Source organism: Buteo buteo, chromosome 18, assembly GCF_964188355.1.
Source record: "Buteo buteo chromosome 18, bButBut1.hap1.1, whole genome shotgun sequence".
Taxonomy (NCBI): Eukaryota; Metazoa; Chordata; class Aves; order Accipitriformes; family Accipitridae; genus Buteo; species Buteo buteo.
Genome location: NC_134188.1, coordinates 25,809,226 through 25,830,367, shown reverse-complemented (window position 1 = coordinate 25,830,367; position 21,142 = coordinate 25,809,226). Strand labels below are relative to the sequence as shown.

The 21,142-nt window shown below is 44.3% G+C and overlaps 2 protein-coding genes across 4 annotated transcripts in view; both read right to left on the bottom strand.

Annotated features, from left to right (window-relative positions):
• Nucleotides 1-10,538, bottom strand: part of GAB2 (GRB2 associated binding protein 2) — a 107,930-nt gene extending 97,392 nt beyond the window's left edge. The window contains exon 1 of one of the 2 annotated variants that reach the window (XM_075050179.1): nucleotides 9,899-10,538. In XM_075050179.1, coding sequence (XP_074906280.1) covers nucleotides 9,899-9,922 — 24 coding nt within the window. In that variant the 5' untranslated portion in view covers nucleotides 9,923-10,538. Of the gene's footprint in view, nucleotides 1-349; nucleotides 517-9,898 lie in introns of those variants that run through there. The other variant, XM_075050178.1, reaches the window with a different exon arrangement.
• Nucleotides 10,539-12,677: 2,139 nt separating this feature from the next.
• NARS2 (asparaginyl-tRNA synthetase 2, mitochondrial) overlaps nucleotides 12,678-21,142 on the bottom strand; it is a 52,524-nt gene continuing 44,059 nt past the window's right edge. For both annotated transcript variants that reach the window (XM_075050177.1, XM_075050175.1), the window contains exons 13-14: nucleotides 19,552-19,578; nucleotides 12,678-13,488 (exon numbers count right to left, since the gene is read on the bottom strand). In XM_075050177.1, coding sequence (XP_074906278.1) covers nucleotides 13,344-13,488; nucleotides 19,552-19,578 — 172 coding nt within the window. In that variant the 3' untranslated portion in view covers nucleotides 12,678-13,343. The remainder of the gene's footprint in view (nucleotides 13,489-19,551; nucleotides 19,579-21,142) is intronic.

Sequence of the window (21,142 nt, the reverse complement as noted above, 5' to 3'; positions counted from 1 at the left end):
AACCTCTCCTAAACCCCACGACTTCAAAGGACGGAGGGGGGGCGACAGCCCGGCCACCGCGGGGCACAGCAAGAACTGCCCCAAAACTGCCCATCACCGGGGGGCAAGGGGATGAGCCGGGGGGGGGGGGAATCTGAGATCCTTCGACTCCTTCCCCAACCAGCGGGGAGCCCACACCAACCCCTTCCCTTGCCCGAAAAAGGGGGCACCCCCCGACCCAACCGAGGCAGCGGCAGGTGCACCCAAGGCGGGTGGGTTACCGAAATAGGGACCCCCCGCCCCCCCCAAAAAAAAAAAAAAAGGACCCCGGTGCCGGGATAGAGCTGAGATAAGGTGGGTTCCGACTTACATATCTCCGTAACTTCTTCTCCGGCGGTGACTTTCGGAGCCAGCCCGAACACACGACCTCCCCGCCGCTCATCGCGGCAGCCGGGCGCTGCCTTCCCGGCGCTCAGCGCCGGCCCCGCCGGCCCATGGAGGGCGGTGGGTGGATGGATGGAGGGGTGGGTGGATGGATGGGTGGGTGGATAGATGGATAGATGGATGGATGGATGGATGGGGGGGGGGGGAGACGAGCGCCTCCCCCCGCCGCCGCCGCTCGGCTGCGAGCGGGGAAGCAGGAAACCGGCTCCTTCCCCGGCTCACCACGCCTCCCGGTCCGCCTGCTTTAAAGATACAAACCCCGCGGGGAAAAAGGGGCTGCCCGAACCCCCCCCGCCACCCAGGAGGGCTCGCCTTTCGATTCCAGCTCCCTACGCTTTCCTACAGCACCTCTAGAAAAAGTTGAGGCAGGGGAAGCTCCTTGGCGCTGCTTTGATTAAAAAAGAATTGATATCCCCCAAGCCGAGCCCTCCGCTGTATGGTTTAATCGCCCCCCCCAGACCCTCAGGACCCTTCCTCTCTCTCGGTGGAAAAGGACCTTCTCACCCCAAAAAGGAGAGGGTGGCTTTCGCCCCGCTGGGGCTTGTGCGTGAGGCGAAGGTGCCATAGGAAAACAAAGAGGTCGAGAGAGAAACGGCCAAACGCCAGCGATGGCAAAAACCCTCCTGGAGGAAGGCAAAAAAAAAAAAGAAAAAAAAAAAAAGAGGGGAATCGATAAAAGCTTCATATTTTATTATTGATTTTTAAATAATGGAGCAGTGCCCACTGAAAGGGGATTTGACTGCCACTGGAGTCTCATGCAGACAAGCCCGGTTTCGTATTACAGCGTATTATACCCTGGCTGAGATTAACTATCACCTTCCAGATCTAGAAACACTGTACGTTTAAAAGTCCGATCCTCTCCCCAGCTCAGGCAGCAATAAAACTTCCCTCCGCAGCCCTGCGAGTAGGCTTACGCTCTCACCCTCCTTTCGCTGCACCCTTAAAAGCAAAAACCTGGGCATGGCACCCATAAAACCCGAGTCCTCCTAGCCCACGATACTCTCACGCTGCCCACTTAACAAGAAAATGCAACTCGGGGTTGTTTGCTGGGGATGGATTTCCAAGACCTGTCTCTATACGGCAGCTCTGCCCCAAACCTGCTCGGGCACATTCAGTCATTCCTGCCTCAACTTCCCTGCCCGTCCAACCTCCGTGGGCAGGGACGGTCCCTCCTTAGGTGTTTGTGCCGTAGCTGGTGCAATAACAACTCCACGCTGGCTGGATGCTCTCCCGTATGTCAAACAACAACAATCTTTATATAACGCCGCTCGCGCGGGGATCTTGCATCACCGTAGAGCAGTAATTACAACTCGCAGTGCCGCTGGGAGGTAGGCATGACACCTCTTTTCAAGATGGGGACAGCACAGTTAAGCCATATGTTGTTTATCATCTTTGTGAATACATAAAGGAGGGGAATAACCCCTTAAAGAACAAGTATGTCATTTGTTAGGAATGTATTTTTTCCACAGCTTTGTTTTTCTTTTTCTGCCAGTGAAAAGCAAAGGCTGAAAAAGAAGATTTTTCTACCTTTTCCCCACCCAAAGGAAGGGCTTGATCTTATTCAAGCGCTCGGCAACGTCCGCACGGACGCCGGCTACGGTCAGATCAGCTCGCCCGTCTCTGCCAACGCGGCGTGCGTGATGGAGCGGAGAGCAGGGGAGGACGGAGAGGCCAGTTCTGCGCTGGCACAAGCCAGCATTGCCTTATTCAGTGCACTGGAGCTGTATCAATTTACACTGCATGAGAGCGAGAGTCTCGCCCGCAAACTCTCCTGGGTTAGAGGCACTTTGCGCATTCGCAGGGAAAACAGCGTCCCGGTGACCTGCGCTTGAGAGATCTTCCCAAAACCCAGAGCAATTTCAGGGAGGCGATCATGATTAATACGCAGGTATCATGCAAAGCCATACCATGGTGGATGTTAATGATTCACAGGTTAGGAATTTGCTCATACTGACACCAATGCAAAGTGGTATCAGTTTGAAAACCAGTCGCAGAGAACCCTGTCTGCATTTTTATGTTAACAACCTCCACCACGCGGAGTTGAAATACTTCATTTGGGCGATGGATGTTTAAAGAAATGCTCTGCAATTATCATTGTGTGAATTCGAATGAATTATTCTACGTATTCTGTCCCAGCCTTTTGTTTACTACCCTGCTCTCTTGCTGTACTATCCCTTCTCTCGGCTCATCCTTTATTATGGATCACATTTACTGACTTGGTTATATCACAAGATATATCTGAACGGTGTCCAAAACATGAAGTACCCCCGTGAATTCTTTTTTTCATGCCTTTGGTGATGCCTGGGACTTCTGGGTGGGAAACAGGTTGCATTTTCTGTACACTTAAATATGCTGCCTTCTCAAATGTGAAATAGAAGCTCCGCGCAGAAAAATGCTTGAAACAAAGATGCTCCACGTGAACGTGCTTCCCTAATTCCACCGTGGCTGTACGCAGGGTGGGAACAGTGAGTTAATTCTGGTGTCGACTGCCAGATTACATATGATTCAATGCATGTAACATTACAATGCCTTATATAACGCTGGCCCTACTTAAAGCGTTTGGCCAGGAAGACAAGTATTACCCCCGATGCCTCTAGGAGTTAAAGCCAACGTATGTCATGAACGTGGCTCTGATTTGGCAGCGCTTGCACATTCGTAACAGTTTTACCAACTTCAAGCTGTTCCTCCAACCGGTGGCGGAGACTGAACTCAGGCTGGCCCCAGCTGACTGCGTAAATCTCCGGAGTCTGAGCTAACAGCCAGCAGCCTTGGCGGAAAACTGTGAAAACCACATCCCCGTGTTGGAAAAACGCGATGAGGGAGTTATATGAAGCCATCAAGAATCTGTCTCTGCCAGCAGGAGCAACTGAAGGGGGAACAGCAGAATTAGCAGGCATAGCAAGGGAGAAATTAAGAGATGCCATGTAAGAAATCATACTCCTCGCGTAAGGCTAGGGCAGAAACAAAAACTTTTTTTCCAAGAAAAAGCCCTTGTGCCGCGTGTTTAATGTGTCCAGGTGCACGACAAAGCTACACTTTCTCCTGCAGAAACCTCCGGGGTTTTTAATCATAACCTTCAGTGTGCTTCCTTGTTCTTGTCTGAAACTGAAATCTATGAAAAATCAGAACTTCTAAGAAAGAAACCACAATGCCCACCGCTTCTCTGCCGGCTCCAAATTTATTTAAATGAGCCGTGCCATCTACTGGCAGAAGGGAAAGCTGCAGCAGAGCAGTTCCCCTCCTCGCTCCGGCTCGCTGGTGTGAGCAGTAGGGATGGATGGAGACACCGGGCATTTCCTGAGGATTAGGGACCAGCTGGCTGAAATGCTTTGGGCTACGTACCCCAGCCAGGCACTAATCCCTTGGAAATGCCCTGTACAGAGGTTAATATAAACCGAAACATGCTGGGGGGGTGGGGGGAAAGGCTTTAAAAATCTGCTGTGCCGCTCGGTGCTACATGCCTGCTTTTCAATTCCGAGCGAACGCTCAGTCTCATGAGATGCAGCTCCACAACAATACGACCTGACTTTATCTTTACGCAACAGTTCCTGCAGCAGAGCTAGAGGGAAGCAGCTTTTTTTTTATTTCATCAAGAATTTTCAAGGTTAAAAAAAAAAAAAAAAAATCGCTTCTTTCAAGAACTCGAGTCTTTTCAAGCTTTCCACCCTCCGTAAAAGAGCACAGCAAGCCCCCCAGAACAACCGCAATCGAAGCCAAACCACAAGATGGTCCTTTCCTTCGCACGATAGACAGCAGCTCCAGCAGCACCGGCTGCTTCCCACGAGCAGGGGGAATGGTAGCACAGGGCGCTTTGATCAGATAATGAGACAGTTTGAAGCGTCTTCACTACAGTGTTCTGGCAAAGATGTGGGCACCAGAGCTCTGATGCCTTAATAGAGACTGAAAACAGAGAGAAGGGAAGAGATGACTCGCAGGTCAGCGGTGTTGAAGGCGCACACCCTCCCTGGGACTTGACAGTCCATTTGCTAGTGGGGGCGATGGGAAAACAACAGATTAAACCTGCATTGTCCCCTCTCTGTTGGAGATCCTGGCAAAAACTAGCAAGTTTTGGCTTCATAATGGATTCAGACCGCCAGGCAGCACGGGGAGGGGGCCGGGATGCTGAGCTGGACGGTGTCTGTGGATGCAGCCAGAGGACGCTTCCAGTCCGTGCACTTGAAGATAATTAAATGGGTTTTCCTATTTGAGAACCACAATCCAAGCCGAAGCCCTGTCCTGCTTGCCTTGGTAAACTGGACAGTTAGAAATAATTTTGCCTGGAGCTGAGCTGGGACAGAATGCTACTGAAATATTTCTATTTCGGGCCCAGGCAGAGCTTCTTCATGCATGGTCCTTCCTTCTAGGATGGATGAGTTCCTCATGCAAACTCTCCTGCCTGGATCCAGATACGTTTTTGGCAGCTACGTTTGCCCTTTTTTTTCCCCCCACTTACACTGTTTCTACCATGGAAGAAGAAGAAACTGGGAGTTTTCCCTTTTTTTATCCTTCACCTTCTCAAGACAGAAAACCATTGTAGCATTGCTTGGTGGAAAGAGCAGCAGGCAATGCTCCAGACACGGACGCTATTCTGATTTAAGCATAAAGGCCACTTCATTCTTCTTTTTTCCTGATGAGACCAGAAGCTCTGTATGGAAAGGACTCCCTCTATGGACACTATTCGGCACAATGGGGCTTTGACCGCAGCTGGGCTCAGGGCAAGCAACCATAAAACAAATGATAATAAAACAGGCAGGAGGAAATCTTCGCCAGGCTCCCCTGCCTGTTTACCCGACCCTGGTACACTCTCACATCCTTAGGCATTACTTCAAGAGCAGATGGTGCTCTGTGGTAGAGCAAACGAGCAATTATCCTCCTGACACCCCGCAAGGCCTCCCCGCATGCGATCGCAAGAAGTTACTTTACCCCAAGCTAAGAGCTGTTGTCTGGCTTTTCAGCATAATTGGACGTAATCAAGTTTAATTTGGTTGGTGCAGTAACTCTGAAGACTTTTGTAACTGGATTACTGTCGGCTCAACGGTCATGTGCCATTATATTTGCTGGTCAAAACAGAAGCCAGAATAAAAACAGATGCTTTCCCCCTACTCCTCCTTCCAGTGACACCCCTTCAGGATATACGCTTGCACTGTACAGTCAATATAATGAACTAAAAATTCTATTAGAAGAAGGAAATCATTGCTGTCATATTACGTTCAGGCCTCTCCTAGAAAGTGTAAATAATCTGGAGTATGCATCTCTACGTTTGTTTACAAGCGTAGACCATGCACAGCTGAGAGCTAAAACTACTGGAGCATAGACCTATGATGCACATGAGCTTTGAGACATAGAAATCTGATTATCCTTACTGTACAAGTAGGGTAGCTGAGACCACGTGCAGGAGTGAATGGCTGATGAGGAAGGAGTTCCTCAGGTCTCATTTTCTGCTGTACATCACCAGCTGAGAACAAGGAATATACAAAACGCTGTGTACAGCAGACATAGCTCTATTACAGGTAATCTATAGGTGACAGAGTGGCACCTGGTAAATGTAACAAGGCCAGCAGCATAAAGACCTTGTTTTCAGCACACCCCCAGCTCCTACCAGTATTAAGGCACTGAAGCAGGATGTAAAAGCTTGTTCCCATCATACTTCAGGTCAAATTTTGAAAATTCAAGACCCTGTGGTCTTTTCTAATGACCCCAAAATGCTGAGAGTTAAGACACACTGAGATCCTCCTGACAGATGCTGAGGCCAGGCAAATGGAGACTGAAATACAGCACTTTTTTAATGGTGAAAATAATTACTGGAGTAATGCATGGAGGTTATACGCTCTTGTGGTTTCAAAGCATTTTAGGCCATTTGGAAGCATAGGAAGCATATTATATTCCTGGCTGAAACGTCTATTGCATTTTAGACAGACACCTCCTAAAATTCAGCTCAATTTTGAATTGCAGATCAACCGTGAAAAAGACCAAAGTGCAAAGAGACTTCCCTAAGATCAGCAGCAGAAGATGCTCTCCAGCTCCCAGTCCCAAAAGCTACAGAGCAGCCACCCTCACAGCTGAATGTTGTTAAACCATAGATGCAGGCATATGCATCTCTGGTTTTGGCCAGATGGCTATTTTGAGTTTCTAATGATGTGGGAAATGAACACTTCATAACGTTGTATCTCAGAGGGTTTAGCACAAACTTTCTTCCTTTTTTCCATACCAGCACTGTTACAGATGGCACTAGATCTCAATCAGGGACTGGAGTAACACGGTGCTAAAAACACCGTCTTTTAGCACGTACTCCAAGGAGACAGCGATGTAATCCTGCCCGGCAAGTCATCCATCAAGTTGGTTAGCAAACAGGCTCATTAAATTTGTTAAATACTTGAACCCTATACTTCCTAAATCACCATAAACGCTAATAATTTATTAACGCCATTAGTAATAATGGAATTTGAAAGACTGTTTGAAGCCACTGTATAAACTGGGCTCTTGGATTTGATTTGCATGTTTATTTGGGCTTTGCGGGTGGCAAAGTTCAGATGTGCGGGGTGATACGGAAAAGCACTACCCATGCATGTTTACAAAGAGGCATCTGAAGCACACCCTTCCCTGCACTCCATCTGCTGTGCAGAGCCCCTTCTTGGTGGCTATGACGCTGTGTACCCGCTGTTGGACAAGCCTGAACGCACATGGTGACTTATTTATACTAAACAACTGCAGAGGTCATTTCAAGTGCTTCACGGAGATGCCATCGTATGACTCGAACCTGCTAGAACAGGGCCTCATCGGTTACAGCCATGCCAGAATCTCTGCAGTAGGTAAGTGCTTGCAGCTGGATCTCCTGGAGCTGCAAATTAGCTACTAGCTAAGCAACGATTTTCTGCAACTTCGTGCAGAAATGGGAGAAACCTGTTCTCGACTCGGGCAGGAGAGCCTGGAAATCTAACCATGATCCTGTCCCTGACTTTTCTGCACTCACCTGGAGCATTGCAGCTGCGTGAACAGCCTTGGCAGCACCGACACAGAGAGGTCAGTAAGCCCTGAAGTTGTCTAGGGTGGGCGTCTAGCTGTCTCCTGCTTGGACGGGCAGCCCGTGGCTGTGCATTCATCAACAGAGCAGCAGCAAAGCCGAGGGACAAGCAGAGAACGGGAGATCTGTGTCTCAGAAAAATATGGATCACAAGCCTGCTTCACACAGCTTAATCATAGTACTGAGCACTTAGAGCCCAGGATCTTCAAAGGGCCACAAAGATAGCACTGAATTAATGCTCAAAAATCACTTTGGAGGTAAAGACACTGCAGAAGTATTATTACAAAACCATTGTGTCTATGAAATATAATTATTTTCCCCTGTGGCTGGAAATCTAGCCTCTTTTGGAAGTCATGGCAGATAGTACAGAATATTCCAATATAGAAACTTACGTGTTTACATGATTCATCAAGGCCACCTCCCAGACCACACTTTTTCTGAGCAGTTTGTGTATTTTTTTGCCAGCAACCTACATGATCGGTGACTTCTGAAAATTTAGACCTCCATTTTTACAGCACATACAAGTATCAGTACATTAACCTGCTGAAGACAGTAAGAAATACAGCTATTGGTGAAGAGAAAAAGCAAGATCAGGCTTTGCAAAAAAAATTAAAAATGTACTCTGTTGGCTGCCTCAAATTATTCAGAAAAAATCAATTGTAAGAGTAATAAAAATAAACAGCAGGATTGCTATCTTTGAAAGGCCTTGGGACATACAGAGATAGATAAAAATCACTGAAGCACAGTCTAGGATCTTAGAAATGCCAAAAATGCGTTTGAAACCGGATCAGCTGCAAACATCCTGCCTTGCTTCTGGTGTGACAGTGCACCCAAAGGTAAACAGAGCTAAGTCTCACGGGGAGGTGCTGAGCAAGGATTTGGTTGATTTGGGTCAGTTCCATGGTTCTGCCACACACCTTCCATAACCTTGGGCAAGCAGCTTAATTGCTCCGTGCCTCAATTTCCCACAATACAATAGCGTCAGCAATAAGAGCAACAAGGATTCTGAAGTCATTTCACCCACATTTCACCCATAATCGAGCCTACAATTTCTGATGGAGCTAGTATATGACTTTTAAATGGCCACACAGTCTCGCCGCTCTCTTGCCCTTTACGTGAAAGCTCTCCCTTTAGAGCGTCTTTGCCGAACACCTTTTGCAGCAGACACTGAGACACAGCTATAGGACAGATAATAATACATTTCACAGCAGCAATAAAACAACGGGAGCCATAATTTCTTTGAACTCTGGGTCAAACTTGTTGTTAGCCAAGTCTGTAAGAACTTGTATAGTAAATTACATATGTCTCTTTACCAGCAGGATCATAAAATAAAACTTTACAATCCTTCTGAAGGTCACGGCTCTGCAACAAACAGCAAGACAAAACAATAAATTCATCCCCAAGACCACCATTTTTGTGGCTTCGGCAGCTTTGGTTAGATCTGAGGAAATTAGAACTTTGACAATCTTTACACAAAGTCTTTCTTATTTCTCCTTTGGACCGATCTCCCAATTCTCCCTAAGCGTAAAGACAGAGGCTAAAACAACAGTAATAATGGCTGTTGTTGGTTTCAGCAGCAGCAAAGCCACATTTATCTCTATACACACATTTAATGGAAACAATGTCCAAAGTGTTTTTTGGCAAATTAGTCCCCTTCTCCCACTGAAGAAAAACACATCTATAAGCTATTTCCAAAACAATCAATATTAGTCCAGCAAGCAAAACTGTACGTTACATTTCCCATCAAAGTCTTGGCATGCCCTCAAAAAAGTGATGCTTTATAAATTACAACTACTACCAAATAAACCGGAGAGAGGACTGCTGAGCTGGGCACCTTGCTGCTTTTCCCTCAGGTCTGGGGGCCTGAATGCAGGTAATTCAGCTAAAATCCCTGCGCTGGTCTGCTGACTTTTAAACATTTGGCCCAGCGATGGATCTTTTTGCTTATGCTTGTACAGAAGCTAGTACAACAGTCCAAGATCTAGACACTGCCATAGTATCACAACATACATCATAAGGGAGAGAAGCGCAATCTCTGCTACTAGCTTCAGAGCATGCATTTGCTCTCCTGGGGATTTAAAAACTAGAAGACTGAGACATGGTGTTAGTTCTGCAGGTATTATTTTTTTAATTAAGAATAGAGTACTTCAGGATACTTTTTTCCTGCACACAAAAAATCTTAAGTGAAGGGATTATCTGATATTCTTGGAGTGAAAACAAAAGGTTTTCCTCTAAACACTCTTCTGAGAGGCTGGCATTTGGTTACACAAAGTTTATGGCATTGCTCTTCTATTCCCAGCGGTGTTGCTCTCCCATCACTCTGTCCTAATGTTGCAAAGCCACAGACTCAGTAATCAATGACACTGATTCTTTCTTCTGAAGCTCAAAGTGAGGACAGACCTGCTAAGAGGCAGTGCTAACTGCTGAGGAACTGAAACTTCAAGAAATACTTACCGCAAGGATGCTAGCAGAGACCATGCTGGTCACCTGGGCTTGAGAGCTGACCGCTTACCGCACTGAAAACCCTCCAATGTAAGCTACTGCACTGCGTGTTCAGGCTAAGAGAAGATTCCTGTGTGCAAAGAATAACATTTTTTTATTTGAAGAACTGTCAGAGGTTTTATCTGGCTTCAGCTGTTGCCAGAATACAGACTCTAAGTGAAGACGTAGCAAGGAAAACGGCTTAAATCTAAGAAATTCTCAGTGCGTTTCCCTGCCTACACATCCAAGAGGAACGACCTCCCCTGTCCTCCAGATTAACTTCCGTTTCATTCTGGGAGAGGAGATTCGAAGGAAATACATGACATTCCACATGGAAATCCCAGGGAAAACACGTCGCATTCCTTGGCAATACCAGCCCACGTTATATATACATAGCACGAGGCGAACAATGCCAGCCTGGAGGGAAAGAGCAGCTCCCACCCTTGCTGAGCACCCACAAATCAAGCTTCTCACAGGAACACCAATCTCAGTATTAACCCTAAGTAATATCATCGCGCACACAGGCCTCAGCCTCTACATTTCTCCTCTCTCCCACCGCTGGGAAAAACAATGCATGCTGAAGGCTGTTTCCAAGACTGGACAACCCTTTCTTCTCCCTTCTGAGCCTGAACGTTCATCCGGTTAGTTCTACTGGGAAAAACACCACTCTCCTACTTATTCTGCCAGATTATTGGGGGTAGTTTTTGGTATAAGCTTTTAGACCTAAGGGCAATGCCCCCTTAGCTCAACCCTGCTCACTGGGTCTCCAACTTGCCGAATACCTTTGAGTGAAACAGAAATACACGTAAAAACCTGGGGGGACTGCTCCTCTTGGACACTCAGTCAGAAAAGCACGAAGAACCACTCACGGTGCATCCTTGCTCTATCTTTCTTACCATATACCTTCATATACCTACCTATCCACAAATAGAAGGTTCAAACTTTTCTTTCTGTCCTGTAACAACCTTTTATCAAGGCAAAGAATGAAGGGTAGATCACACCCCTTCTCGGTTCTTGCAAGCTGTCACCTCATCTAAGGCCCTGACAGCCAGTCTGCAAACCTGTTTGAAACAGTCCTGCTATCCATCCGTCCCTGTAACTTGTGACTCATGCCACATCATCCTAGGACTTGCTGGCACCTCCTATTGTCGTCTTCTCTACACCTTGTTTTTCACCCGTCGCTGTTTAGCTCCACCCTGCCCATCAGACCTGGCATCTCACAACGTGATCAGCAACCTCCCGCTGACAACAGCCCTGCTGATGCCAGAAACAACACAGCCAGCCCGGAGCTGCAGCGGGGATGAGAGCAGAGTGGACGGGAGATGGTTTTGCCATCCACCCACTCTGTTTTCAGCAGATGGGCTTCCAGTTCAGGCACTCTCATTTACAGCAACTGTGACAGAACCAGTGACTAAGGATCTCAGTAAGGACACCTGCTCATCACAAGTTATTTAGGAACATGGTATGGATGAGGCTGTTTAGCAGCTGTACTCTTTCCACATCTTTCTGCTGAGAGAAGTAATTCCAAAACATAAAGGCCAGCAATAACATTTAAGACAACGCATTAAAAGGAAGATACTCAGGTGTCTGATGTAGGAACTTCTTAGTGGTTTCAAAGGGAAGGCAGGTGCTTGAACCAGTTCGTGGAACCAGAGTTACCAACTCAAGGCTGTACCAGGAAACACAAACCAGCAAACGCACAGTTAACACCTGCCTAATCAAGCAGACGAAGGAGATATGAAAAAAATCTCATTAGGCAGGGGATATCTCAGTGCATGCAACAAACACCCCAAAGAAATGACCTTGTGATGTTGTTTGCATGATCGTAACACATAAAAGCCCCAGACGTGGACCAAACTGAAACATGGCGGGTGCCACATGACATAAATAAGTATTTTTAGATACTGCAGGTGCAGTATTATACAGCCCTAGCAGAGAGAACCGTGACTGCAATATTACCAGTGCAATGCTCGTTGATTACTATTTTTCAGTCTCTTTCATCTGCTCAGAAAAGAAGTCTTCAGGGCTGTTCTGCAGCTACTTCACATTGTATGTGCCAATTTACACAAGGTTCATTAGCAATAAGGCTGTCACCTTGCTTTTTCTCTTTATATATATTGTTTATACTGCAGCCATCACAGGCTCCAGAGTAGTAAGCACTATGCAAATGACCATTTACTGGATTGTGATAATTTGGAAGGGAAGAAAGATGCTGGAAACCCTCAGTTCAAGTCCCAAATAAACCACTGGTTTCCAATTGCCTTAGGCAAGTCACTTGATCTTCCTATAATCCTGTCTTCAAAACAGAAATTAATATTTCCTTACCTGGCAGGGAAGCTGAGAGCATAAACCCACTAAAGACTGCAAGGAGTTCAGATCCTATAGTGATAAGCAATTACTTAATACATATGCAATGCTCAGGAGCATATGTTGGTTGTTTCAAAATATAGACAAAACTGCTTGGTCCGATGAGCACATGAGAGATTTTCTCAATAACAACAACAAAGCAGCAAAGCAATAACAAAAAACCCACCAATAAACTGCAAGTTGGCTCTGGAGAGATGAATGAACTCTCATCTAACTGAACATTTCTTTCTGCTATGAGCATGTGCTTTCTTGGAGACAGAAAACAGGCAGAAGTTGTGCAACTAATTTGGGTATACGGAAAAGGAAACATCTACCAAAGATAGCGAAGGAAACACTATGATGCTGACTGCTATGGTTTTATAACAGAAGAAGAAACCATACAGAGTTACAAAAACCAGCGTACATCTTTATTGATGATTCACAAAATCAAACATCATTCACCTAATTCACTCCAGCAGTTCCAATATCACATTCTTCCTTGCTAGGTTTGACTGATTTTTCCAAGGTAAACAATATTTGTTTCTAACTCAGGGAGAATCATGCTTTACAGTAGCCATTTCGTAAGAGCAAGTGCATCAAAGCCATGACAATACTTCACAATTTTATAACACTCAATCTTCAAAGCACTGTGCAGGCATTTAATTAAAGCCTATTAAAGCCTCACAGCAGTCCTGGCTCCCAGTCCATTTTAGGTCACACCTCCTTATTAATATTTCACATAAAACCCCCACTACCTCCCAACAACGCTTATTCAGTACTTCCATGGCTTGTACTAATCTCACGAGAATCTTAACCCTTTAGTTAAGTGGGATTTATTAGTACTCCTGCAGCGCACTGAAGACGTGAACTGCTATGAAATTAACCGCCAAGTGTGCTTCCATCATCTCACCAGAACAAATATTATTTTTCAATAAGCCAGCATTAAATTTACCAAGAGTTTCACTGATAAAAATTATCTCGATTTCCTATTAAAACACACTTAGTCATATCCTAATACGTTATATACATATCATCACACCAGCAGTTTTCTCCACGTGAGTCAACTGCTGAGCTACAGGAGACAGGAGTGAGAAAACCTGGGGAAAGGAATAACATCTTTGATATTCTCAACTCCCAAGATGTACTGCAGGTAGCGTTCAAATCCCATTCCGAAGCCTCCATGAGGAACTGAGCCGAATTTTCGGAGGTCTAGATACCTGTAATTTAAACAGACAGTTACATTTACAGCATAGTTATGCTGATGTAATTACAGAGAGCTTTTTATCCAGGGTTTTGCTTTCCATCTTAATTACTTCCCTTTGACCCTAACCACTGTGGATTTCTGCCAACACAGATGGCCTTGGTCAGGGGTGCGAGGAGGTGTGGTGGCTCCTTTACAGGCAGAATTGTATTAGCAGAAATCCTAAGTGCAAACACATTTAAACCAGCATAGCTATGCTTTGCCAATATGCTAGAGCCTGTTTTGTTTAGGAGCAAGAACTCATTTGGGTATGAAGAACAGCTTGAACACCAAAGCTCTGCTCATATTGAAAGCATCTTTGTAAGTTTTAGTATCTAAAATATTCCTAGCAGAGGCACAAATCCAGGTTCCTACAGAATCACAAAGCATTTCCGCAGTCGGAGATGGAGTTGCCTGCTTGTGTTTGTTTAGCCCTTGCCATGCTTGTGCTGAAATCTGCCCTACAATAAATTCTTTCATTTTCTATCTTCCTTTCAATAGTCTAAGTCATTTCATTTCCAGTAATTTCTTCAGAAGCCTAAATCGGTCTTGCTGTCTACTGAATATTCCTTCAGTTGTGTGGGTTTTTTGTTTTTTTTCTTTTAAGGTAATTATGATGGTTTTTTGTTACTTTTTCCCCAATTACTCTTACAGACTGATTCATTTATTTCCACAGTAAGTCAGCAAAAAATCTTGGGACATATCTGCTCCAAAAATGAGATCTGGAACAAGACATTTCCTTTTGGAGAACAGCACCTGTTGTGCACAGAAAACGCAGAAAACATTTCGAAGCAGATATTCCAAATATATGGGTGTCAACAAGATTATGGTGGTCCTTCTTTAGAGTACCCCATTTCCCAGTTGGACTGTAGCCGATATGATACACAGGAACTATATTTGTAGCTATAAATTGTCATCAACAGTTTTATTTTAATAGGAGTGAAAAACATGGCAGTGGTTCTATTGATTTATGGGGCCACTTCTGAGCTTACTGAGGCCACAAAGTTATCCTTCTTTATATGAATGCACTAGTAAGGGATTGAGTGACTCCAGATGTATTATTACACGCTTCTAATCTTTGTGCATGAATATTTTATCATTGCAGTTTAAAAAAAAAAATCAAGTACACTTATACATGCATTTATATTTAAGTTTTACTACTCAGGCAGTGGAGGGGAAGGCAAAACACACTACAGAAAAAACCCTGAAGACTGGATTGATTGTAATAAATGGTTTACCAGATTTTAACTACTGTTAATGAACTGCAAGGAAAAATAATATTAGTGTGTATATATATTTATATATATTAATATGTAAGATATACATTATATATATTTAAGTGTACTTGCTTGGACTTCAGAATTTTGTTGGCTTGAAGACTACATTTTAACAAAGTGAAGCAAAGTAATGCCACTGATCAACTGTACTTGCAAAATAAAAATACTCTCCAACCAATTCTATGGCTTCAAGAGACTGCCCTGACAGACTCAGTCTGACAGTATGCCTTTTATACCATGAAATATTGTTTTTCCTTGCAGTTCATTAACAGCAGTTAAAATTTGGGAAGCCATTTATTACACTCAATCCAATCTTCAGGGTTTTTTCCCCCTCCCCTCCACTGCCCAAGTAGTAAAACCAGAAGGAGAATGTGATAGAATCGTAGAACTTCCTACCTCTTCCTACTAGTACTGACACACAAAGTGCAGGTATGCCTGTACTGCAAGTTGAGCAGCAGGCTCAGGAGTGGGACCCATGTTTTCTGATCCCTGGGACCCACGTGCTTTCTACCTGCGCTGCTGGGTGTTAGCTTGGCTTGCTAAGGCTCAGCTGTGTCCACCCCACACCTTGTGATGAAGATAATGCTTAGGATATGAACACTAGACTGTGCAACAGCATGGTGGTCTTCATCTCCATCTACTTCATTCAGACTGCATTAAGAAGAACTTGAGTTTCTGCTAATAGACTGGGAACTGCCCCCGGGAGCTCCACTTCGCAGCTTTTCAAGGGTTTGCAAGGAGGATGATGGGCAGATGTGATGCTGAGGGTGGTGGCTTGTGAAATAGGAAAGACCTCGTAAATGCAAGGGATATGGGTGCTAGCTGTGGCAGATCAATCTGTACCAGCTCAGTAGTTCTGAGCAGAATTGGCAAACCAGCTGGTGACAACTCTAGCTGCAACTAGCAGTATAAATAACAGCACAAACATTTCTGATGACATCTATAGGCATGTCTCAGCCTATGCAAAGACAGTTGAGACTAAACCTAGCATCTTTCTTCCCCCCTTTTGCTGGCAACGGAGTTTATGAAGTCATTGTAAGGAGATGAAATAACTCAGCTTCTTCCAGATGAACAATAACAATAAATTCTACCCTTGCTTATCCAGGGCTTTCATCTGTAGATCTCAAAGCACTCTGAGAAGCCATTTTGGCAAAAGGAGTAAAACACAACCCATTAAAGTTAATGGAAAAAGTCCATTGAATTAAACGTGCTGAGGATCAAGACTGTGAATCCTTTCTGATGACTGTGCTTAGAAGCAGCAAAGGAATTGAGAAATTTTCCATTCTTCCTAGATGAAAGAAAAACTAACTCCTTGCAGATGAAGAGAAAATTCCCTTTAGGCTGGAAAATGCTCCCTGAGGTTTTTCTTCATTCAGTAGTCTTCAGACATCGGATGTTTCTCACCTCAAAAACACACATGAAGTAGTCTAGCTATTTCTCCTAGTAGCTCATACTTAAGAGAAGAGCTGAGCCCTCCATTGGCAACTGGGGGACTGTGCAACATTATTCCAGGGGGGAAATAAGTTTCTGCGACCCCAGCTAGCCCCAGAGGTCATGCTCTGGACCTGGAGGACTGGTAGTTCTTCAGAGATTTGAATCTTACTAAAGTATGTGCTGCAACAACATCCCCTGGCAATGAATTCCAGGAGCTTGTTATGTGCCAAGTTAGAAAAGCATTTCCTTTCATCCTTTTAAAAATCTATACCCTTTTATGATCATCACGAGCTCCTGTGCTGCACGGCAAGGCACTATGAAGATCAGTGCTTTCTTAGTGACCATTCATAAGCAGAATGTATTCTTTTTGGTCACCTTTCAAAACAAATATAACCTTGCTCTTTTATGTAACCCTCTTGTTATACTGAAGCCTCTGCAGCCAGTTTGAAACAAGTAAGGCTGAAAGAACAAAGATATTTCAGTCCATGAAGTTGAATATCCTTCTGGAAAAAAAAAGAAAGAAATGAGAGCAATGAAAAACTACTACTGAAACGACATTTGGAAGACCATTTTGTTGAATGTTTCAGGAAATAAACATGCAAAGCATCACCAGGTTCTGATGCTGGGTAAAATACTGTCTTTGGTTTCAGGCAGCTTCTGCTCTGCTACAACTTTTGGGGAATCCACAGAAAAAACATTCAAGGAGGTCAGTCTAAAACACTCCCATTAACACAAATGGGTTTTGGGCACATTTTGGCTGGCTTTAGCACTGACTTTCTGCCTGCCTCTGTATGGCCCAGCACAGCACTCCAGTTACTCCCCAAAGCAGAAGTAATAGGACCAGGCAACTGCCAAGGACAGTGATGGGCTACCGGTTTTCGCTGGCCTCTGAAGGAGGTTAAAGGATGATAGGAATGATGTCACTGGCCGTGGATTCCAAGTGCATCACCAGTGCTGCTGTTCCTTAAGTCCAACTCCTCCTTTCTACCTTGCCCCACAAGGCTCCAACAGAACACTCCGGCATTCAAGCTTCAAAGAAAATTAGAAATTAAAGAGCGCAACACAGCCCAATTGTCTCCATCCAGAGCAGGAGCAAGGCCAAGACAACACGGTAATATCCATTCTAAGACAGCAGGTAACACCTGCTCTGCCACGGTGTACTTCCACCAGCATTAGATCAGAAGATCAGAAAGGTACCTGGACTGTAAAGGGTTCATTCAGTATGAGGCCATCTTCTCTGCTGAATGCACATGATGATAATCAGAGTGAGGAAATGGGTGCCTTACATGTAAGAAAGACTGTCTGAAATGCTACTCAAGCTGATGGTAGTGGGGACACATTGGTCATTACAAAGTACCTGCTTTGTTATTGCTCGTGCTAAGCTGGCACCTGGAAGCTGCAAACAGGATCAGGACCCCCATTTACAAGGCAATATACTTAACTCCCTGGTCACAGAGAAAGCAAGTGACTTCCCAGAGTTAACTCTGATTGCCCAACTTTCCCACCTCACTTCCACAGACTGCTCCAAGTCTAGCCAAGATCAGCATGTACAGCACTGAGCTCTTTTCTATCTACAGTTTAAAGGAAGGAGTGTGAAAATAAAATAACTCCACAAAATCAAGACAAATACTTTTGCAACTCATATTCTTTATGGAAAGAAACTTGCACAACAGGAAAGATGGTAGTGAACTGAGGAAGATTCAGAGGACTTTGACCATGTCCCCTTATCCACTTTTTTTGAAAAGCTTTCTAAAAGGTAGGAATAGGGAGAAGCACAACAGTACTTCAGATCATCAGCTGCCTCTTTGCCCAATGATTCTCCCATAAACAAGGCACTCCTGAAGCTGTCCTAGAAGTAATCAGTCCCCACAATATCCTCATGTTTAGTGAGAGAAGAAAACAGTAGAAACAGAGATATGGCAATATATAAAGGATTTCAAAAGGGACCACGTCTCACTCAGCTGCCCATTCTAAAGTCAGAAAATATATTTTAAAAGGAATGACTCAACTGTTCTTCAAGGAGTTTGTGAGCCAGCTTTGGAGACTAAATTCAATCACTAAATTGGAGGAGATAATTTCAGTCTCTCCTGCCACTTCCACTGAAAAGATGGATGCTGGCAAACCACCTACCCGTTTTCTGGCAGATTTTGGACTGTAGTCCAGAAGCATTCAGGATTACTCCTATCCTGCACTTCCTAGGACACCAGACCCTGCTGCTATGGCATGGAGTGGAGGGGATAGAGGAGGAAAGAGTATCCAAAACAAGATCACAGGAAGAAAGGGTTTCCAGAATGCGATTGCTACATACCACATGAAAATGCAAATGGGTGACGGGCAATGTCTTAATCTTCTCTGTTGAGGGAAGCATGAGGCAGGGCTGTGTTACCTTACTAGTGCTGGAAAGCTCTGCCACTGGACACCAGACTTCGTCAGGCTATATCTCAGCATCTAACCACACAACTGATCATCCTTGTTCAGGATAATCCTTCCCTCAGATGAAGGGATATGGTGTATTCTGGCCCATAAATGCAAACAGTAAAGGAAGACATTTAATTCACCCTGTCTGCAAATGGATGATGTAAAGGCCTGCCATGCACTGGGCTGTTCCTAAGTGATCTCATATTGTGGCAAGAGGAGAGTAAAGAACCCTGCACTCACTCTGCTTTTTTTCAAGGCAGCCTCCCTAATGATCTATCCAAATACTGCAGAGTATTTGAATACACTCTTCTAAATTTAAAATTGTCTGCACTATCACCCTCTCAGTAGCTATGACAAAGTACATACCAAGAAAGACTTGTCAAAAGGAACACTAAGATCATTCTGTCATTTTAATAGGCTAAACCATTAATTCAAAGGTTGATCTGTCTCCTTAACAGGACAGTTTTAATTGCTTCAGCTGCTTTGTTAGGGAAGATTTTTCGACCCAATTGCCCTGTCAATTGCAAAGGGAGTTATTCATGGAGCTGTTAAAGGTCACAAATTGCTTGTGGTTCTCCAACCTGTTTATCTCATGCAATGGCAGTCAGAGTCTATTCAACTTTGAACACAGCCTAATGATTTAATATCAAAAATCATTATGTAAATTAATCCACTTCATGCAATCCTGAAAGGAATGACCTGTGCTGTGAGTGGACAAATTGGGAAGACAAACTAAGCAGCATTAGATTAAACTTTTTTTAAAAGAACTGGCTGTTCCATTCAGACTGGCACTGATGGCAGGGCAACTGGGTCAAGAAATGTCCCCTCAAAAACAGATAAAAAAAATGAAATAGTTGTTTAAAGACTCTCAAAAGAAGAAGTAGAACTTGCAGACCAAGACAGTGTCTTACCATCGGTAGGCATCTGTGAGTCCTAATCTGTGGAACAAAAAGAAAATCCCGTGTAAGTAAAGGAACAGAGGAAATCCGCACAAGCAGCACTTGACTGGAAGAGAATGCTACAAGAAAAGGGAGGGTCTAATGACTAAACTGAGTCCAAAAAAGGAAAGGCAGGAGATTAAGGGAAGACATGATCAGTGGCTATCAGTTCTGGTAATTGGTAGACAATCTTGAACAGATTCCCCACCTGCTTCTTAAAATGCAAATTTTGTTTTCTCAACATAAAGGGTTGATCCCAGCTTCATACAAAGACTTGTGCATATTCTTAACTTTAAGCATATCAGTACTCTATCTGTGAATGTTTGGGAAGTACAGGCCTGAATATTAAATTTACAATGACATGCAGCCAACCTCATTTAAGAGTGAGTCAAAATCTCTTCACATGTGCGGCTATGTGGCTTCCCTTTCGTAGTGCACAAAAACACTAACCTCCTATAGCTTTATTAAAGTCTATCAACTTCCATAAAGCTACTAAATAAAATACATTTTTTTTAATGGCCACCAGTGCACCTTCTCTCCTTTCCCTGCCCTGGCAGAACAAGAACAAAGTTGTCTGGTTTTTTTTTCCATTTCTCTGAACATGAACAGAAAACTGTGTAGGCAAAGTGAGACCACTTCTCTCATCTTCAGTGCATTGCAGCTGTCCCTGACTGGGACTTGGGGAGCTATTGTATGAAGTGTGTATAAGGAGACAAGAACCCCGTTCTTTATCTCTCTCAGCTATGCTGGGTCTGCAGGAGGTAGAATTTAAAAGCCTTAAAGTATTTGGGCTCAGCAGATCAGATCCTGAGTACTCAAAATCGAGAAAAACATGTGAAAAGAGGTCTTATTTTCCCAGGTCATCTTCAGTGCAGAGCTGTACTTTAAGGTCACTGAAGACACACCCCATTTGTAGCTTGAAATAATTCCTATGACCTTCCCGACAAACAAGAAAGTCTGGCTTCAACCTCCACACAGACCCCTCTCCTCCAGCCCCACACCTTGAGGGCTGTGGACTCTAGATGTTACTGGCAAAAATTTCAAGTGAAAGTGCAGCAGGCAACATTGTACTTTGCTTCAGCTGAAGCATGCCTGCTTCGGGAGAGTTCACAGGGAGAGTAGCAGGAAGCACAGGGAATAGTATCATCCTACACCACAAATTGAGAACCAATGTTCTGGTGATTTTAATTGCCCAGCGCCTTTTGGATTCATTATGCTGAAATGGATTTTGCTCTTCTCCACTGACTAGATATATCTCGGTGAGCATGTGGCTGATTTAAGCAACAAACTCATTCCTAATATGCAAATGGTTGTTACTCTGGGATTAATCCTCCTCCAAAATTGCTTTGCACAAGTGTACGACTGGCCCAAATGGACTCATCTGAGTTATGAAAGGTTTTTTTGAGCAGTCAGACAGGATCTGAGGAGTAATTGTCTATGGAGAATTATCTGATCTATAATGTCAATTCTTGTTAACTAAACAGCAGCTTTGATATTCTGACACTGAATTTAGCCTAAAATCACTCCAAGTCACATGATCCAGAACAAAGCAGCAGGGAAGGAG